Here is a 20,574-nt window from a genome sequence, read left to right as displayed (position 1 = left end):
ATTAGACGGTTCCCTGCCCTCAGGATAATGTGCTTAATTGCCTCAAATGTGTTGTACCCATACTATGAAACTTCTAAATTTAGATTAGTCAAGAAATTTCAGTTTTACAACTGTAACAATCAATAATTACCTTCACATTTTTGTCTCTCATCGTTTCATCTAGTCTAGTAGCAATAGCAATAGCTTTCTCTTGCCTTGAGCTGTCCAGGAAATACATCATCTTTGCACCTGAAAAAGAAACAAGGCAAATATAAATCAAGAGACAGATTTTATACAGGAGTAAGTTACTCTCTCTCTCAGTCTCGGTAAAAGGCAAAGACAAGAACTCTTGTTAACAAATTTTGTGATAGGTTTGCTTTAGGGTCACCATACACCAGAAATGACTTGAAGCCATGTAACAACAATTTAATAGTGAATTTGTTTCAGTTTCCATTAAAACTAATTTGTGTGTTCATATTCTAATAATCAAAAACAAACGTGCAAGAATAAAAGACATCCAAACCAGCAAGTTACATTGAAGACAACGAAAGACAATTTATACTCTCTATTGTGCATTAGAGAAACTAAGCCAATTTTGCCACACATTATTGTACCCAAACTGAGATGACAGTTTTAAACCAAAAGAATTTTACTGCAGTGAAAGGGAAATTAAAGGGGATCAAATTAGAGGAAAGAACACCAACAATTTAAGATATGCAGATGGTACCTTAATACTAGCAGAGAACAGAAGACTTGGAACAATTACTGAAGTAAGTCAAGGAAGAAAGTGCAAAGGCAGGTTTACAGCTAAACATTAAGAAACAAAGGCCTCAAACAGCCCAAGAGGGCCACTGTTGGGCTGATCCAAGGGCAGAGTGTGCACAACACAACCTCCAAATCATGTGGAGGCCATGCTGGGGCTGCCTAACATGGCCCAAATCCAGTAGCAAAAGGAGCTACTTTTCACGGCCTGTTTAGGACCGCAGCACATCTGGTTGCTGCAGTCCCACGGTGACTGGGGCAGGAGCAGCCTCTGGCCACTCCTTTTGGCCCATCTGCTTTGTCCCCTAGATAATGACCACAGATGTTTTATATCATTTCAAGTGGATAACAAAACATTATAATAGTTAAAGACTTTCTATATCTGGTTCTGTCATAAATAAAAATGGAGACTGTAATCAAGAAATCAGAAGAAGCCTAGGACTTAGAAGTACAACTTCACAGGAATTAAAGTTTAAAGCTGTATCATGTAATACCAAAACCAGGAATGTCCAATGCTATATTATTTCCTATTTTTATGTATGTTGTGAAAAAAAATGACAGGAAGAGAATCAAATCATTTGAAAGATGGTGTTCTTGCACTCTGGAGATATTCTGAGACAACATGTCTCATTAGAAAAGACAATAATGCTCAGCAAAGTGGAAGGCTGTTGGAAAAGAGAAGGACAGCATTACAGGTGGACTGGTTCCATAAAGAAGCCACAGCTCTGAATTTGCAAGGCACTACCAGGGCTGTTAAGAACAAGGATGTCTTGGAGGTGTCTCATTGATAGGGTTGCCATAAATTGAAATGACTGCTATGAACAATGACAGAATAGATTGATTTTTAGTCCAAAGTAAGACTCCTTTCTCTTCACAGTCAGTTCTGCAATCAAATACAAGCTTGTGAGAATTTAATACTTTAAATGTATCAGTACAAACCAACCTGATAGCAGATGCCGTATGGAGGTAGAATTGCGTTTCAGAAATTCTTCATTAAAACATTCCAAATCTTTACTAATAAAAATCTTCTGCATTTCTTGGGTTAGGACTTTGTTCACGATTTCTGGCAAATTACTATGATCAGACACTAGAAAAATAAAAAGCACATCATTATACTGCTTGTGTTTGATAAATCTATCCCATTACCCTGAGGATAATTTTACAGCATACAATCTAACTTCCTCTTTTTTTTACTTACCACACTTGGAGAATTTAATCAAACATTCATGCAGCCATGGGTTATTACTGTCGATAGCAAAAGCTCTTTTCACTGACTGCAACATTAACAGAAACTTTCCTGCACAAACACATGAATACAACACTGGTTTGTATAAGTGCATTTAACTTTGAATATTATGGTTGCATTACTATAATCTTACTATATTTCCCTTCACACTACATCTGTTACTGCTCCCATCTTTGTTCACACTCTTGCTTTTTTACATACAGTACTCAAGTCATTTGGATCAAAGTTATTTTTATATGGCACTTTTTGTGTACCTGGCACTCTAAAAAAATGAGCCAGGTCTTTCTTCCAGTGAAACAAGCTCAAAAAAGAGAGAGAAGGAAAGGTCAATGGAGGCAGAGGGTAATCAGTTGCAAAGTGGTATATGGAGACTGGGAACCTGTACCAAAGCTTTATAGAAATAGTGAGTTTTGAGGATCATTTAAATAAGGTAGGTAACCTTCTGAGAGACAGTTTCAGGTGTCTGAATGGCAGTGATGGATACGTGGAGCTAACTGGCAGGAATAATGTAGAATAATAGGAATAGACAGATGGCGATGAGAACAGTAAGAAAGATTTGGAAGACAAGGCTGAGAAAGTCGCACAGCCAGGGTGGGCAATGTGTGGCCTTTCGGATGTTGATGGACTGCAACTTCAAAAAAGCCAGTGATGCTGGGAGGTGCAATCCAACAAGATCTGGTGAGATTAACTTTTCTGCACTTTCTTCTGTATTTTTATCATACATGCTGTGTGGGATCTGAAAGCAGAAAGGAAGCCAGTGTTGGGATATAGGGATAGATATCACATTGTCAGAACAAGAGTGTTCAGTAATATGGGAAAGGTGTGAGGGGAGCAAGGTGAAACAATGGAAGTCAAACAATTGCAGTAGTCATGCGCAGAGATGAGCATGGTGTGGACCAGATTGTTACACAGGGAACAGAGAGGAAGGAAAATTTTCTTATAATGCTGTAAAGGAAAAAGTGACATGACTTCTTGATGGTGTGTGTGTGTGTGTGTGTGTGAGAGAGAGAGAGAGAGAGAGAGAGAGAGAGAAAGAAAGAAAGGAGCAGGGAGTGGAAAAAACATCCAAAAGAATCAATCAATCAATCAAACAAACAAACAAACAAAAAACCAAGGCTAAGTGCCTCCCTAACAGGATAAGATAGAACTGTATTAGATGGTCAGAAAAATTATCATGTGTCCTTAGCAAGTAAAACACTATTTGTTTTTGTTTTCACTGCCATCATTAACATTACCACCAATATCAATATAATAATAACATTTATTTGATTTTATATGAAATGCAATTATATTCAAATTATTATTTAAAAAGTCTAATACCTGGAAAATGTACGTATGCAATTATTACAAAAGATCCACTTATTATAATATTTGATAGCTTCATGTACTTTACCTTTCCTAAAATATATTTCAAATGCTAAGAGATGTGTGTCTATGTTATCTGCCACAAGACTCTTAAGTGGTATAAGGAACTTAATAGCTTCCTCTAATGGATTATCAACCTGTTTCAGAATAAATAAAGAAATAAAAGTTAGTAATAAACAAATAGGAGCCATACCAAATTATAGTCTCTAAATGTTAAGCATGCCATAATGTGAAGTCTCATTGTGGCTGCACCCCCTGCCTGCAGGGGTCCTTGGCCAACTCTGCCATGCAGTTCCATGTATAAATAGATATAGTTTTCACAGTACCACCAGGAATTGCAGTCACTCTTTATTGGTATATGAACATATATGGTAGAATTTTATCTAACATAAGAAATGCACTGCCTGTTAGCTAATCACTTGAACATAGAGGAAAAATCTGCCAACTTGAATACCAAAAAGTACACCTGAGGGCTTCCCCCATCTGTTGGTCACACTCATAATGTTAGAAGAAATGTGGGAAAGGTCTTGTCAGAGATAGGTTTTATCTTATGTCTTCTGTCCCAGTTTCTACAATGTAGCATCTGATCAGCCATGCAAACCTATATGCATTTTCTGATGCATATGTATGTGAACTTACATATGAGAAGGGTTTTCAGACATTACATGATTGTTAGTTTACACTTAGTTTAACCTGTGCTGTTATATCTTATTGCTTTAATTTTAACATATGTATTAATTTTTAACTGTTTTTGTAGAATTTTCTACAAAATTCTGTAAAGTTTCTAGTTCTATTTTTGTTATTTTCACTTAGGGCCAAAAACAGGCAGGCCAAAATAAAGCTGCTTTGGATCACTTTGGAGGTATGCTGTTTAAATGATGTATGCGTCCTAAGAGGCCAGAAGCCATGCCAAAGCCACGCTCCAGTCCTAAGCTGCTTTGGCGCAGCTTCTGGCTTTTTAAAATGCGTGTGTCATTTAAACAGCATACCTCCAAAGTGACCCAAAGGAGCTTTATTTTGGCCTGTCTTTCCAGGTACTTAACTGTGTGTACACCATTATGTAACTTGCATCGCTTTATAAATAAAGCTTAATAATAATAATAACATGGCATACATATGTGTTTGTATGCAGGAGCTTATCAGATGGCATATCCTGAACAAAGTGACATTTGTAACTCCCAAATCACTATGGGAGGGGGCTATGTGCTCACTGTCTGTGGGGACTACATAGCATAACAGTGTACAAAATTAATAGATCGCAAGTTTTGATGCACAGATCAGTGAAAAATGATGTTTCTGAACATGTTATAGTAAAGTAATATAAATTATACCAAAAGTAAAGCTCATATTTACCCTTTCCAGTTTTTCGGGTACTAACTCTTCCTTTGGACCGCTAGTTTCCTCTTCTTCTTCATCTCGTTTCTTCTTTTGATTCTTCTGCTGCCTTTCTCTTTCTGCATGCTTTCTCTCCTCTTCAAGCTTAGCTTTTTTCTGTGCTCGTCTTTGCTTACTAAGCATTTTTTTTAGTTCTTTGGCAGAAAGGTTTTCTACAGATCATGGAACATATGTTTTAATAGGAGTTTTACAAACAATGTGAAGGCTTTATATTTCAAATATAGATGTTTTTAGATTTCAAATTTAAAAATAGTTTTCATTAACACTCGTTTATAAAACCAAAATTAAAATTATATGTAAAACATGTAACTCTTAATTTATTGTATATATGAACCTTCAGAATATGAGATAGTAGGTAGAAACTTTCCAATATACAGTGTATATAATATTTAAAAATATTTTATGGAGTCATTTCTCTAAGATTTTATAATCTTGGAACAAGAGGGCAGTTTGTATTGACAATGATTTTTAAAAAGGAATACATTACAGTTTTAATGGAATTTAAAGAAATGTACACTTGTGATTTCTGTGTAACTCAAGCTGTACTACTGTGTGTGTGTATAGAATCAAAACTGGTCATCTGTGCAGATGAGTTTGATTTGAAAAATGTATAATACTCTACAGTAGAGTTCTGGTGAGAGTCCTGCCTGCCCCCAACCTCTAATCAGATGTTGTTCCTGCTTTTCCACTCAGTTCAACATCCAACCAAAACAGCAGTTAAAAAACAAAAGGTGAAGTTACAGGCATAACAGGAGCTGCAGAAGCACAGGAGGCTTTACTGTGTAATTGTACATATGGTAACTTGAAAAACTAGGTACAGGCAATGCTTTCTGTGGCAATTTCCAAAGGATACCTGCATTAGGTTAGCAAACACAAAAAAGGATCTGGTGCAGTTGATGAAGTGGGTCCATGAGAAGTTATATCATAATAAATATGAGTCTATAAGGAGCTACAAGACACTGTTTTCTGTCAGTCTTGGCATGGATACCTAGTAGACAGCAGTGGAGAAATACTGAAGTCTAAAACCATACAACTGATGGCTGCCATGAAATAACACTGCATATAATGTAACACATTTGGTGAAGGGCATCTACACTTCAAAGTGTCTGGGATTAATATTTTCCTTTCCCATAACAAGTTTTTCTGGCACCTACTACAATTTTTTTATACCAGAACAAAGAACTGTAGTGAGGAAAAATAGTTTCAAGATAAATTTCTGTCTTTTGCGTAAACCATTTTGAAAAGGCATCATATATTCTATTTCATTTCATTTACTTCAGGTACTTAAAATACCTGAATTTACTTCTTGTTCTTTGCTTTCATTGGCTAGTGGATTATCGTGTAGCTGCAAGTAGATCTCAATTGCTGACCGAGCAGCCTTGAAGTAGAAGGCATGTTGCCTAAGAACATCTTCCAGTCTCAAGAGGTCAACATAGGCACGTAGAGTCATTTTCCTCATGCAATACGTGTGGAAGTCAAACTGATCATCTGTTATCTCAAAAAAGTGCTTAAACAAGACAAAAAGGACATTATTTTCATGATGCAGCTTTCTTCTTGTTATTTAGATAAATATTCAAAAGGCACAGCATAAAAATGTATCGAGTTATGTATAATTGAGAATAAAAACAGATAAAATAGACACAATGGGGAAACATATTGGACAGTCAGAAGATTCTTGCTGGACTTTTGCTAATTACTACTCACAAACCCATCGGGGAAGTTTGTGGAACAGGTTAATGCACATATTCCTTTCAATAGATACATTATAAAATACAAGGATGCAGGGGGGCTGGCAAAGAACCGATGAGAAAAAGTTCATATCCTTATTTAAAACAGACCCATTTGGATCATTTCCAAGATCATATCCATTTGTTGTAGTTCTGTAATTACAGTAAATTTTTATTAAGCATAAGGCTTAGCTGAACCACCACTCTTCATGCCATCCTCAAACTGACCCTCTTGCTAATTGCTGTTTGGGACACAGTTACTGTGTTGTTTTGAATTATCAGGAACATACTTTCTTGCGTCCTAGTTTTAAGTAAGTGTGATGAAATGTTCAAAAATATAATGTTATAATAAGCAAAAAGGCTTAGTGGCCTTTTCCAAAGTGGTTTGGTATTTTTAAACAGGAAGAACCTTAGAGAGTAAGTTAACAATGCCCATGTCTCTTCTGAAAATTAGTAATCAGGAAAAAGCAATTTGTTTACCTACTTACCCTCTCCACTTCATGGCACTTTTTCAAGGCATCTCCATATTTCCGTAATCTCTGAAAAGCTAAAGCACATTCTGTCTGGAACCACATGCACTGCATTTCATTAAGATTCTCCATAGCAGAAGTCCCTTCCTGAAATAATCAAATTAAAAATGTCTTCAGTGAACCAGTACTGAATTTAACTGCCTCCCATTCATTCACATATACAGTAGATACAGATCTGAAGAAACAGCTATCCAGTTACTTCCATAAATTGCACGATCGCCTGCAAAAATAAGAAAACCTCAGTTCTTTACATAGTAACTGATTTCTGGATTTTTCAATTTTAAGGAACCTAATTTCCTTCCCTTTTAGAAGGTGGCCTTGTTTAATGTATAATTTCTCTGTCTAGCCAAGTGGGAAGCTATAACTGTGGCTATTTTCCATTTAGACAGATACAGGACACTGATCACATCATACATGATAAGTGAAAGGAAGTGATAAGGGAGGTGTCCCGAGGTGACCAGACAGCATTCTCATTTAGAAGCATGACTATGAAACTTGGCATCAACAAACTACATGTTGAATTCCACAACTGTGCCAAAGTTCAAAGCAATATGGCAAATATAGCTAGAGGCAAAACAAATTAAAATGAGTGGAAGTTAACACATTAGTCCTTTGTGTTTCAAATTTTACTCAGGTGTGCAAAAGAAAGCAGTTTTTTGGTAGTTCAGTGATGTTCTGAGCAGCTGTTCAAATATTATTAAGGTTTTCCTGCACCATTAAAGCCAATAGTGGCAATTGCGGACCACAGTTATGTTGTGTGTGCTTAGTTTCATTCTAAAACTAAAATGCTGCTAGTACTCTAGAGTTTTCAGAGTGATTCTGTTTTGCAGTGGGAATCTAGTGGATTGTGAAGCTGATCTATTAAGAGTCAAACAACATGGACTGGGACCTGTGTGTTTAGGGAGGGTCTGAATCATCACATGAGCGTCTGCCCTCATCCATTTCTACTACTGCCAAGAGGCACCAATTTAGAACCAAAACAGATTTCTTGGACTGAGATGGAAAATAAAATAGAATTAGGCATCATCACCATACTGACTCCAAGTCCACAAACTCCTGATAACCTCACCTAGACATTTCATGTATATGTTCAAAGCAGAAAAGAACTCTGAGGGACCCAACAGACCAATGGTCAAAGAGTAAAACCTGAGTTCCCCATCACCATCTTTTGGGCTCCTCTCCCCAGGAAAGAATGGAGCCACTGTAGAACAGTGCCCTTAAATTCCATTCCAGCAAGGTGGCCCAGAAGAATATCATGATCAATGGTACTCAAAACTAATGAGAAGTCCTGCAAAACCACTATGGACCTGTTCTCCTTGCCCAGTTTCCAGCAAAGTTATTCACCAAGGCAACTATCATTTTCCTGATACACATCCAAGAACTCTAGAGCTATGAGGCCTCCATATGCTACAACAAAATCTTTTCCCTCCCAGGAAAAGAGGGGAAACTAGCACACAGGGATCAGGCCTCACATTAATGGTATTAAGACATTAATGTGTATGTACACTAATGCTTATTCAGATCACTGTAAGAATCTAGCCATATGTACTCATTCTTCTTAAGTATGAATTTTACATATGACAAGTGGCAGCTGCGGTGAATAGGCCAGTTCTGCCCCCCTCCTTTGCCACTATCAGAAGCCAAGATTTACATCCTACACAGAAGCAAGCCAGTTACCAATAGTAAGCCCATAAGCAGCAGATGAGTGCTCAGTGCTATTTATGAAGCGTGACTGATGAGAGCCTTTTCTTCTATCTGCAGAAGGTCTTCCCGAGATTTTAGAAACTACTGTAGTTTTTTCAGAGTCCTACTATTTCAGGAATAACTTCCAAGGATAGAGGCTTTCCTCATAAATAGTCACCTTCCACATGTGGAGAGTGACAAGAATAATGGGGTGTGAGAAACTGCTATATACATCTCTGCCGCCCTCTTTTCACCTGTACACTTGTTCCTGCAAACTATGCACACAATAAACAAGTATAATTTTCTCATTGTTCAAATTAGATATTTTGCATCAGCAAGTCAGTTTCTTGAATTTATTGTTATCCTTGTGTCTCAAGCACATTGTACAGCAGTGATTAAAATAAAACCTTTCCCACGAAATACTCATTTTGGCTTCACAAAGCCAGGAAACTGGAAGCAAATGTTAACATTTTGAATGTGACAGATGCAGCTGTCAAAACTAATACATAACCAACCTCCATTTAAAATCATTATCCCTACCCTTGTGAATTTGGAACACATTTCTTCTGCATCCTTCACCATATTTGCTCGCAGCATGTACTTTGCACACTTGGAATTGATGAATCTGTCAGCTGTATCCAGTGACTGTGCTTCATCCATCCATTTGGCAGCCTCCTTGAGATTGCCTACATGCTGTTGAATGAAACAGAATTAATTTCATTTTTATTTAATTACTAATGACTGATGAAAAAGTAGGGAAAAGGCTGACAGAAATCTGCCATTTTCCAACACATTAGGAACATTAAACTAATTATGGCCAACCTTAAGCACCATTATGTGAAATATGCATTCAGAAAATAAACATGAAACAAACAAACAGAAGGAAGTTAACATGTAGGGTCCTAAAATGAACTCTGTCATGTTTAATAGAGACTACTGGGTCTCTAATTAAACCAAACCTGGATGTTTTATAGAATAACTGTGCTAAGCCAGAATCGCTTGGATCCTTGATTATAGTGAATAAGAAATAATACTCCTTGCTTTTCTAATAAGGAAACATTGTAAGCCATGAATAAATCCTGTCTTACAACCTTAGTTTGTCAGAAGACTAAGAAGCCAGTTTAGAAATAACAGTAAGCAAAACACAGAAATAGTTTGTTTTCCTTGATACGTTTAGCTGGCTGTGACCGAGATGCATTTATCCACATGCTTGCTCATTCAATGAAACCAGAATTTTCTGCACTTCTGGCTGATTGTTAAGTCGAACTGTGCTCCGTTATTTCAAAAGAGGATGACTAGGTATCCAGAAGATCAATTTCTTATGATCTACTTTTGTTTGTTCATTTTCTCTCTGTCAGAGAAGTCACAGCCATGGGTGAATGAAAAGAGACCCAAACAGAGTTAGTCTGGAGACCGTATTATTCTGAGACTGACAGGCAAGCAGTGGAGATTTAATTGTCTATATGGATGTCATTGCAGAATGACTTCCCCCATCATTCTGATAGCAAGAAAGGATTGGAAAGGGCTTTACCAAATTGGCAGTTCTGCACAGTTGCTTATCTGTATTGGAATAACACAGATTATTGATATTGTCCAGTTTAGTTTGACATCAATACCAGGAAAAATTCTAGATCAAATCATTGAACAGAGTCTGTGAACATTTGGGAATACCTTAATCACAAAAAGTCAACATGGATTTCAGAGAAACAGGTCATGCCAGACAAATCTGATCTCTTTTCTTTTCTTTTATAAAATTACCAGCTTAGTAGATGAAGGGAATGTTGTGGATATAGCATATCTTGATTTCGGTAAGACCCTTGACAAAGTTTCCCATGACATTCTTGCAAGCAAGCTGGTAAACTGTGGGCTAGACAATGTAACAGTTAAATGGATTTGTAATTGGTTGACAGGCTGAACCCAAAGGCTCCTCTTCAACTTGGAAAGAAGTGACCAGTGGGGTGCCACAGGGATCTGTCCTGGGCCCAGTGCTATTCAACATCTTTATCAATGACTTGAATGAAAGAATAGAAGACATGCTTATCAAATTTTCAAATGACACCAAATTAGGAGTAGCTAATACCCCAGAGGACAGGATCAAAATTCAAAATGACTCGAATAGACTAGAAACCTGTGCCAAAGCTAACAAAATGAATTTCAATACGGAGAAATGTAAGGTACTGCACTTAGGGCGGAACAATGAATATATAGGATGGGGGACACCAGCCTTAACAACAGTACATGTGAAAGGGATCTAGGAGTCCTAGTAGACCCCAAGTTGAACATGAATCAACAATGTGATGCAGCAGCTAAGAAGGTCAATGTGATTCTAGGCTGCGTCAATAGAAGTATAGTGTCTAGATCAAGGGGAGTAACAGAGCCACTCTATTCTACTTTGGTCATGCCTCACCTGGAATACTGTGTCCAGTTCCAGGCACCACAATTCAAAAAGGATGTTGACAAGCTGGAGTGTGCCCAGAGCAGGCTGACTAAAATGGTGAAAGGTCTAGAAACCTTGCCCTATGAGCTGGGGATGTTTAGCCTGACGAAGAGAAGGTTAAAAGGTGATGTGATAGTCCTGTTTAAATATTTGAAGAGATGTCATATTGAGGATGGCACAAACTTGTTTTCTGCTGTTCCAGAGAACAGGACCCGGAACAATGGATGCAAGCTACAGGAGAAAAGATTCCACCTAAACATTAGGAGGAACTTCTTGACAGTAAGAACTGTTCAACAGTGGAACACACTCCCTCAGACTGTGGTGGACTCTCCTTCTTTGGATGTCTTTAAACAGAGGCATGGCACTCTATGATTCTATGAATACAGTTTACCATTTCTCAGTGCTGAAAACTAAGATTCCAGATTGTGCATTTCTTGTGACTAAAAGCCTCTGGAAAGATGAATGATTCGTACTTTTTAAAGAGGTTATGAAGGTTACCTCTGTCTGCAGCAACATGTGAAATGGTTAGAATGGCAACAAGTGAACCCAGAGTATAATGGCAACCTGCATTCTCTATGGGGAGCCTGTATCTGTCCAATCCCCTGAAGTGGCTTTAAGAGAATATCTTCTACTGGGATGAACAGACCTTGTGAAGAAAGACAGAAAGCTAAGGGTGGCCTTCGCGAATTAGATTAATTCTAGATGCAGCTGTCATTTTACTAAGGCCAGGAAATGCCTTTTTCTTGGCACCCTCAGGAGTGTGTTTATGTGTATGTTTTAAAGTGCTGTGATTTCCTTGTTGTGCAAAAAAATGGAATCCTACTCTTCTGAACAGGGTAGTATCTATTTCTTCTTACTGATCTGGAATAATTTTCCTCCCCCTAGATTTGGCTGGCAGATATGATTGTAGTTCTGCAGGTAAAAAGATACAGAGGCAGTTACTGGTATTTTGTCAGCATCTGGGACTGTCTGCACAGTGGCAACACAGACTTCTTGAAATGAAAATTAACTACTGTAAGCTCTGCCTGACATTCAGGACAGTGTTGGGAATATATGTGGAATGCAGCAACCAAAACATGTCCCTTGAGCTGTCTAATAGGGCTAATCCCTGGATGGAATGACTTTCTCCCCTTCCTGAACAAGCTGGCTGATGGAGATATTTGGATGATTTGACTCTGCTAGGTATTCGTTCACTGATTCTCCTTATCACAGTTCAATTGTACGTTTTCTCTAGAATCATTTGTTTGGTTTCTCACCATTGGGACCCCTCAAGGAACTTTTTCTCTAGACACCCCCCCAAGATGTATAAATTTGCTTCACATGCCTTGGAGAGGTAGCTTTCTCCATGTAAACAGCCTTCTGCCCAACAAGGAATGAATGTTTTTTAAACACACTCATATAATATGTGAAAGCCAATATAAGCAACATGATTGTCTGCAGGAGTAAACATTTAAGGCACACAAACAGAATAAACCACTCACTTTCATAAATAAAACTTAGAAGTAGTGACAAAATGCCACAGTACTGTGAGATATGTGAAACTAAAATTTCCATACCACAGGAGCAAAGCAGAACAATAGCATGGTATGCTTTACAGTTGCATTCAAAATGATAAATGTTTATCTTCTTGTGCTTTGTATCTGTTCTCAAATTTCTTTAGAAAAGCATTATTTCCTGATCTACACTAAAGCCACAACTTTATACTTCCAGTTCTCTGCAGTTTAGCCAATCTTTACTACATGTTTAAATCAATCCATCCATGATGTTCTGCTTTTGACCACGTCTATCTTACCTTTCAGATCACTTCTCTGTGCATAACCTAGCACACCAGTAGTGCTAAATAATGTGAAGTAATTTAAAACAAAGAGAGAAATTAGTTAATCCTATCATGTGTTGGCCTAGATTATTTCTTTTGCTTTCCTTTTGCATTTTCCTTACTGCTTTTTGTCTTTCTACTTGGCATAAAAGGTTGCTCAGTGGATAGAAGGCCAACCCATTTTCCACATGATTTTTGGTTATACAATACTTCTCTCTAAATGTTAAGCAACTGCAAACATTCATGTTTTTTTTAAAAAGCCAGGACAGTAGAAATACAATGGAAACAAGAAAAACATTATTACATGGGGTTCTGACTTTGTAAACATAAAGGAAGGATGGTTAATATACAAAGATTTGATTGAAAATTCCAGTGGTGAATAAGATCAAGAGAAGAACTTTTGTCAAGATTAATGTTAAGCAAAACTGGAAAAATAAAAATTGAAAATATAGAAATATTCCTTTTTTAAATATATTCAATATGCAAAAAACTGAAGAAATGTATATCAGTTGATGTAATAATAAATTGTCTCCTGAGAAATTCTATGACTTATAGACACATATGAGCAGTGAAACCTTCTTTGCCTTTGTAATTCTGTAAATGTGTAAAAAATTGAATAAAAATATATTTTTAAAAAATAAAAATCTGTTTGTAATTCAATATTTACACAGCTTTAAGGGGGCACAATTTCAAAATTATGCAAGCCCCAAAAACAATTCAGTCTTGTAATGCATACAGTCATTTGTATTCTGGAAATGATATTACAGCTAAATCACTACTCTCCTTTGTACAGGTTCAGAGTACTGCCATCTTTAGTGTCACTTCTCTTCACAGCTAACAAAACCCTTTCAGGTATTCTGTCAGTCCAACAGGTATTCTCTAGCAAGCTATATCAAAATTGCTTTCCTGACAATTCATCTGTAGACAATTGGTAACATCTGCCTTGATTTTGGCTGTCTTGTTTGTTTTTGGACTTGCACCTTCTGAAATACATGTGCTTTCATGTTGCCTGGTGACCCCATGTATTTTACAACGGTTTTTAAAGCAAGGAATACTCAGAGGTGGTTTCTCAGTTCTCTCCTCTGAAATATAACTTACTACACTTGGTACTTGTTGGCAGTCTCCCATCCAAGTACTAACCAGGGCTGACCCTGCTTAGCTTCCAAAATCAGTCAAGATCTGGTACCTTTAGGGTAATTAGCCTGAAGGTAATGTTATAGAATACTGTAATAATTAATAATTTTGTGCACCAATATCCCATTCAAGAACTTGATTGTTTTCTGAAGCGACCAAGATATTTCTGAATATGAACAGTTGAGTAAATTTGTTAAAGTATGGAGATTTAAATTAAATAAAATAGTAAGAAAAAAGAAAAAAGAGAACAAAATCAGAAGAAAACTGGTACTGGGAAGGGCAGCTATGAAAGAACTAGACAACATCCTGAAGTGCAACTGTAAATTAAAATTAGGATTGTCCATGCTGCTATATTGCCCATCACTAGGTATGAGAGTGAGAGCTGGACGGTGAAGAAAGAAGATTTCTGTGGATACTGTGGATGGCTAAAAAGACAAATAAGTGGGTCCTAAAACAAATCAAGCCTGGACTCTCCCTGGAAGCTAAGATGACTAAATTTAGGCTGTAATACTTAAGTTACGTTATGAGAAAGCATGACTCACTAGAAAAGACAATAATGCTAGGAAAGGTGGAAGGCAGTAGAAGAGAGGAAGACCACATACCAGATGGATAGACTTACCAATATTATATACTTGACAATAAGTCAACCTCAGGTATAAATTGAGGATGGGCTGAAATTATGGATTTTGATATTTTTTTAAGTAAGTGTTAGAATCCTGTAGTATTCTACCAGATGTATTCTACTGTGGATGCTGGGGGGATGGGTTGCGCTTTGCATAGCTTGTAGAGATGGTGATATGGAGTACTAGGCTGGACCAGGTGTGAGTTATCTCGTGTCCTTGAGAGGCTGGCCTGCAGAGACTTGGAATGCAGTTTCGTTTCTCAGAGGATAGGGATGGAGGATGAGAACTAGTACTGGGAAAGAGGGGTCCTGTTGCACGGGCTTTTGCTAGGGGTGGAGTGCTTTGGATTCGGGGGGATCTTATGTATTGCTTTGTCTGGGAGGGTTCAGTCTCAGCCTAGAAGCTGAGTGATGAGACATCGCTGATTTTGGAGCCTTCAATAAAGTTCAGTTGTTTCAATAAACAAGCTGACTGATTGATTGTCCAGGATTCTGGTCCTCACTCTGACAGTAAGTGGAGTAAAATATAGGGACATGTAACAAAGGAAGTACAAGATGAAGCAAAGGAAAACAATGCCAAAGAATTTGCAACAGCCTTGCAGGCATAACTGTTTGTGTTCACCCTAAAGTCTAGATGGATGAAGAGGGAACTAGGATAAATTATGTTTGGGGGAGGTGACCAGGCTGGGTGGTGGTGGTTGAGAAACTGCACACGTCAAAAAGTATGAAAAGGCAAAATCAAGAAAATGGCAACTACCTTAATAGTGATTATAGCCTTTAACTTTAATGTGATAACTTTGCCTGATTATAACTTAGAAAATCTGACAAACACAACTGTCTTATTTAAATCCTTCAAAGCCTGATTCCTCTTGGTGGTGCTTTGAGAAGAAGCACCAAAGAGCTTCCACCATAGTCATTTTCCTATCCAAGCATACCAAAAAATGCCATGGCAGAGAGAGTAGAGGGGGTTAATGTTTCTTTTAGGTGCTCCTGGGAGAAACTAGGGTCTCATCTGTCACCATTCTACTCAGAGTAGTGTATGGCTCCTTTTTTTTGGATAAGAGTTGAAGTACAGTACTTACATTGACCGATGGATTTTTACATTGACCTACCCAGGTTTTTTGGGTCAATTTTTTGACTAAAATTGCTAGACTTGTACATGAGTACAAATCAAGGAGGACACAGCCCTGACTCTGCAGGACCAGAGCAGAGCAGAGCTGTTAGTGACTTGGAGGTATCTCACTCATAGGGTCACCATGAGTCCAGGTTGACTTGAAGGCAGTTAACAAAATCACATGTGGGTTTTGTGTGTGTGTGTGTGCGTGTGTGCGTGCACATACACATACATACATTTATAAATCTTCAGTTTAGATTAATGGCATCTTTTTAAACACACTGCTGCAGCACAAAGAGTCTTGTGACAAAAATAAAGTTCACATTTACCCTTAGAAGATTTCTATTTGGCAACATCTTTCATCAACTCATGAATCTGATCAAATGGGCTGTAGAACATGAAAGTATATACCAAATAGAACGTGTTAGTCTTTAAAATGCCACAAGCCTCTTTGCTGGGTGTAAACTTAATAAGTTTGATCACCTGATTTTTATTTCAGAAACAAAATGGGAGTCAAACTTAGGCATTCTTACAACAGATCCACTAAAATCAATGGGGCATATATTAAACATGACCAATATGTCACTGATTACTATGTGTCAGTTATAAACATAAATAGGTCTGGATGTGTTCTGTGTACAACACACTAAAAAGCCAATTTGTAAGAAAAATATGATTGCACAATGTGAATGCACTATATTTCAGACAGCATAATTACCTTGTATATTTTTGCTTTCAAATAGAACAACTCTATTAATGTTGGAGTACTTGCTACTGCGGAATTAATGTAATCCAAAGCCAATGAAAACTGCCCAAGTTTATCAAAGTGCTGTGCAAGGAAATATCGAACCCAAAGCAATGTAGTTGGTGGCTCTCGCTCTCCATTTTCTGTAACAACACATACAAAACCTTTCATAAGTTATGGTACAAAAACAATTCAGTAAGTCATTATTTAAATCCTTACTTTCTGGAAAAAGGTTATTCAAATAAAGGTGTACCAACCATGATAAAATATTAACTTAAAATTAAACTTCAATTGCCATTTTTGATCACTAAAACCTACCATAGGGACTAAACAAGTCACAGGTTTTCAAAGAAGCTTCATATCCAGTAACAAGCTCTTGGATTGTAGAAACCTAAAAAAACATAGTTGACAAGTTAATTTTAAAACACTAATGCTTTAAACACATTATCCCTGAGTTCATACATTACCAAAATATAGCACATTATGTATCAAAGAGACAATTCTTGTACTTCTTACTTATTAAAAATAAAATAAAATGTGCACATATAGCTATATTGCTGAAAACAAATAATCCAAACTTAAATCATTCCTAGAATGTATTATATTTATTTTATTAGCACCTGCTTATTTAATTCAGAAATATGAGGACATGTGCATGCTCAATATTAGTTTAAGAAAGACTAGTGACACTAATTGCGCATTTTCCAATTTTCAGTTTAAAATTCTTTAAAGCAAGACTAGAGATGTGAATTTCTCTGTCTTTATAATCAAGATTAAATGGCAGCACAATTTTGTATTGTTTTTTTCCTTGTACAGATTCTCTCATAATTTGCACCTTATGGATATATGTGTTTGATACCACAGCATAGCAGAAATTAGTTTTCTAAAAGGAAGTGGGAGCATACATGCGTCCATTCCTGGAGAAGTCAGATCTAGCCATGGTGGTACAGTCTGTCCTCTATATCCACTGATTTTTTTATCCATGGGTTCAAGCATCTACGGCTTCAACATATTTTTTTTAAAGTATAAATTCCAATACGAAACCTTGATTTTGCCATTTTATATGAGGGACACTATTTTACTATGCCATTGTATTTAATGGGACGTGAGCATCCACAGATTTTGGTATCCACGGGGGATCTGGGATCAAATATTCATACTCTTTGGTCCAAAACACACTGCAAAATACAGTGGTTCCTCCACATTTGCTGGAGTTAGGGGGTGAAGGACCCTTTGAATATGGAAAAACTGCAAATAAAGTCCCCAGAATTCCCTGTCATTGAGCCAGGGCAGTTAAAGCTGTCTCAAACTGGATTATTTCTGCAGTGTGTTTTAGACCTTGAGCACTATGCCATTCGTCTTTCTCAGAAACTGGTTTCACTTTAAAGTACTTTGTCAATGGACAAAGTGTGGAGGACTTGATAAATTGATTACAATAATGTGTTGTTGTCATAATGTTTCACTATGGAGTGCACACTCTTTTCCCTTGTGCCAGAAAATTCACTGGAAACAAGTGGAGAGGTTTAAGCAATGAAGAACTTTAACAATTCTATTGAAGGAGGATGCTGTGACAGTGTGAAGAAAGATGGGTGCAATTTAAAACATCTCTTCCCAGGACTGCCAGACTAATAATAAAATACTCCTCAGAAAGCAAACTAGCCACTCCAAAAAAAAAAAAAAAAATTAAGTTTTCAATTGGGAATGTACCAAGGACTACCTGGATCAGCAATTCTCAACCTGTGCCCATGGACAGGTTGAGGCCATGAAGACTTGAAGGCTGCTTCCAGCATGCCTCCTACCCATAGTCAACTGAAGAGCACATGTAGGGGAAATACCAGTCACAAAACCCAAAAGATTCGTAAGAGGATCAGAACAAATTATGGGGTTACAAATGAATGGAAAGATGCAATGTCACCCCTTCGCTCTCAAGTGGTTTCAGTTATCCGAAAAACTTAATAGCACTGAAGATACTGTAAGTCAAGCTATGAACTTGAGCCTTGGTCAGCAAAAGAACAACAAAACATTAGCCTCTTATACACTACATTATTATTATTATTATTATTATTATTATTAACCTTTATTTATGAAGCGCTGTAAATTTACACAGCGCTGTACATACAATCTTTTTAAGTGAATACATTTGCTTGTGAACAAATCCTAAACACAGAATATATTAATTTCAGATCTAAATACAGAATCATAGAGTTAGAAGGAATCATAAGGGGCATCTAGTACAAATTCCTACGATGCATGGTCGCCATAATTCAAAAACAAAAGCACTCAAAAATAAATTGACCAACTACTGCTAAAGGAATGAAGTAGCTGCTTGAAATTTAGGGGGTCTGGGGGCGTTGGCATATTGGTGGTGTCTCTGCATCCTCTGCAGTTACATATGTCTGCTCTATTTAGTGGGTAAAAACAATAAAGAAAGAAATCCCAAGGCATTGAGGTTGGAATTACATTACAACCAGAACTGCATTACAACTAGATTTAAAACAAACAAACAAACAAACAAAAACAAATAAAACCCCACCCAAATAAGAGTAATGCAAATACCCTGGCACAGAAATAGAGGCTGAAGCTCTGCTGCTTTAACTTTCTTGGGATACTGTGCTTCTACTCTCTAATCCAACTGATCTCTTGGATATCCCTTTCTAGTCTGAGGAAAAGCTTAATACATTAGTGTTCTGAGAAGTGCATTTGGCTCCTTGAGTTGTTCAGGACCTGGCGAGAGAGGTGGAAAAACCTTATTAAGCAGTTTGTGGATCTGTTTGGATTTTCCTCAGGCCCTGACCTCTCTTTCAACACCATGGAGGTGATTTGGGTCCTTTGTTGCCTTGTTCAGTCCCCTTTCCTTTTGACATAACTGAATTCTGGACTCTTCCCTCAGAGCTGGTGCCATGGAAAAATGAAGAAGGCAAGAGGGTAAAATTATCTTTTAAAAAGACTAGCAGACTGGCTTCTAAGGAATTCCAGATGGACCCATACACTTTTAAGTAAGGCTGGTTTGGGAAACAGGACAGCTTTTCTTGCTGGAGATGCAAACATCTGTTAGGATATGGCCCACTGCTTCCAGAAGGCATCATCCCAAGGAGGAGAATACCCTCAGTGAAATCCAGAAAAACATACAAATATATTTTCAACCAGAATATGAAATGTAAACAATTCAAAGGGAGCAGTAACTGCATTAAGATATTTACGTTGGAATCCCATACACACCCCTAGGTAGTAGCAACCTTAGCAACCTTACGGCAGAAGAATGAAACTTAACCCTTAATTAAATGGGTAAAAGACATGCATTTTATAAACAGGTCAGGCTTAGCACTACCAATCTGTTCACTAAATTTGATGAATATCCCATACATGTGTGAATAAAGACAGATGAAAAAGCAAGATAGGAAAAGCACTTTCTTTCTCTCTCTCTCTCGCTAAAGAAAAGAAATGAGTTTTACCTTTTCAATATTGTAATACAAAGATTTCAATGTGGTAAACAAGGGTGGACAGCCTTTACTGAAGTTAACCCTCAAGAATTTATCCATTAATTCTCTAAATTTTTCACCTAGAAAGAAAAATTATATAGTCATTTTTAATGTGTCAGGTTTTAGGTTCACAAATAACAAGCAAAACTTGAAAGACAGGAAAAAAATGACCTTCTTCTTATTGGTTCAAAAATCATGCTTTGAGATAAATACTTGCAACTTGTATTTCTCTAGAAAAATTTGCTTAATTAGCACAATTTATACAGAATTCAGTTTGGCATCAATTAAACTGCCAGGGTACAGAATTCAATGCCTTAGTACTGTAGAATACTTGGGAGTCAAATCAACATCTCAAAGGGGTTCAGTCGTTCTTAACCATTTTGGGGGTCAAAGATCGCTTTGAAAATCTGATGAAAACCATTAACCCACCTCCCAGAAAAAGGTACACAAACACATGTACACATAATTTTGTATACATTTCATTTTACTGCACTGGAAAATATCTCCTTCACACAGAGTAGTCTAGAATGAAAAAAAAAA

General features: G+C 37.2%; 1 protein-coding gene across 2 annotated transcripts in view; it reads right to left on the bottom strand.

Moving 5' to 3' along the window:
- NAA16 (N-alpha-acetyltransferase 16, NatA auxiliary subunit) overlaps nt 1–20,574 on the bottom strand; it is a 41,543-nt gene that overhangs the window by 1,825 nt on the left and 19,144 nt on the right. The window contains exons 9-19 of one of the 2 annotated variants that reach the window (XM_042458184.1): nt 20,008–20,114; nt 16,874–16,946; nt 16,529–16,698; nt 9,228–9,380; nt 6,963–7,091; nt 6,041–6,254; nt 4,706–4,899; nt 3,381–3,489; nt 1,940–2,038; nt 1,685–1,828; nt 131–228 (exon numbers count right to left, since the gene is read on the bottom strand). In XM_042458184.1, the coding sequence (XP_042314118.1) occupies nt 131–228; nt 1,685–1,828; nt 1,940–2,038; nt 3,381–3,489; nt 4,706–4,899; nt 6,041–6,254; nt 6,963–7,091; nt 9,228–9,380; nt 16,529–16,698; nt 16,874–16,946; nt 20,008–20,114 (1,490 nt within the window). Of the gene's footprint in view, nt 1–130; nt 229–1,684; nt 1,829–1,939; nt 2,039–3,380; nt 3,490–4,705; nt 4,900–6,040; nt 6,255–6,954; nt 7,092–9,227; nt 9,381–16,528; nt 16,699–16,873; nt 16,947–20,007; nt 20,115–20,574 lie in introns of those variants that run through there. The other variant, XM_042458185.1, reaches the window with a different exon arrangement.

This window comes from Sceloporus undulatus, chromosome 3 (assembly GCF_019175285.1).
Source record: "Sceloporus undulatus isolate JIND9_A2432 ecotype Alabama chromosome 3, SceUnd_v1.1, whole genome shotgun sequence".
Taxonomy (NCBI): domain Eukaryota; kingdom Metazoa; phylum Chordata; class Lepidosauria; order Squamata; family Phrynosomatidae; genus Sceloporus; species Sceloporus undulatus.
This window is presented reverse-complemented; position numbering and strand designations above follow the sequence as displayed.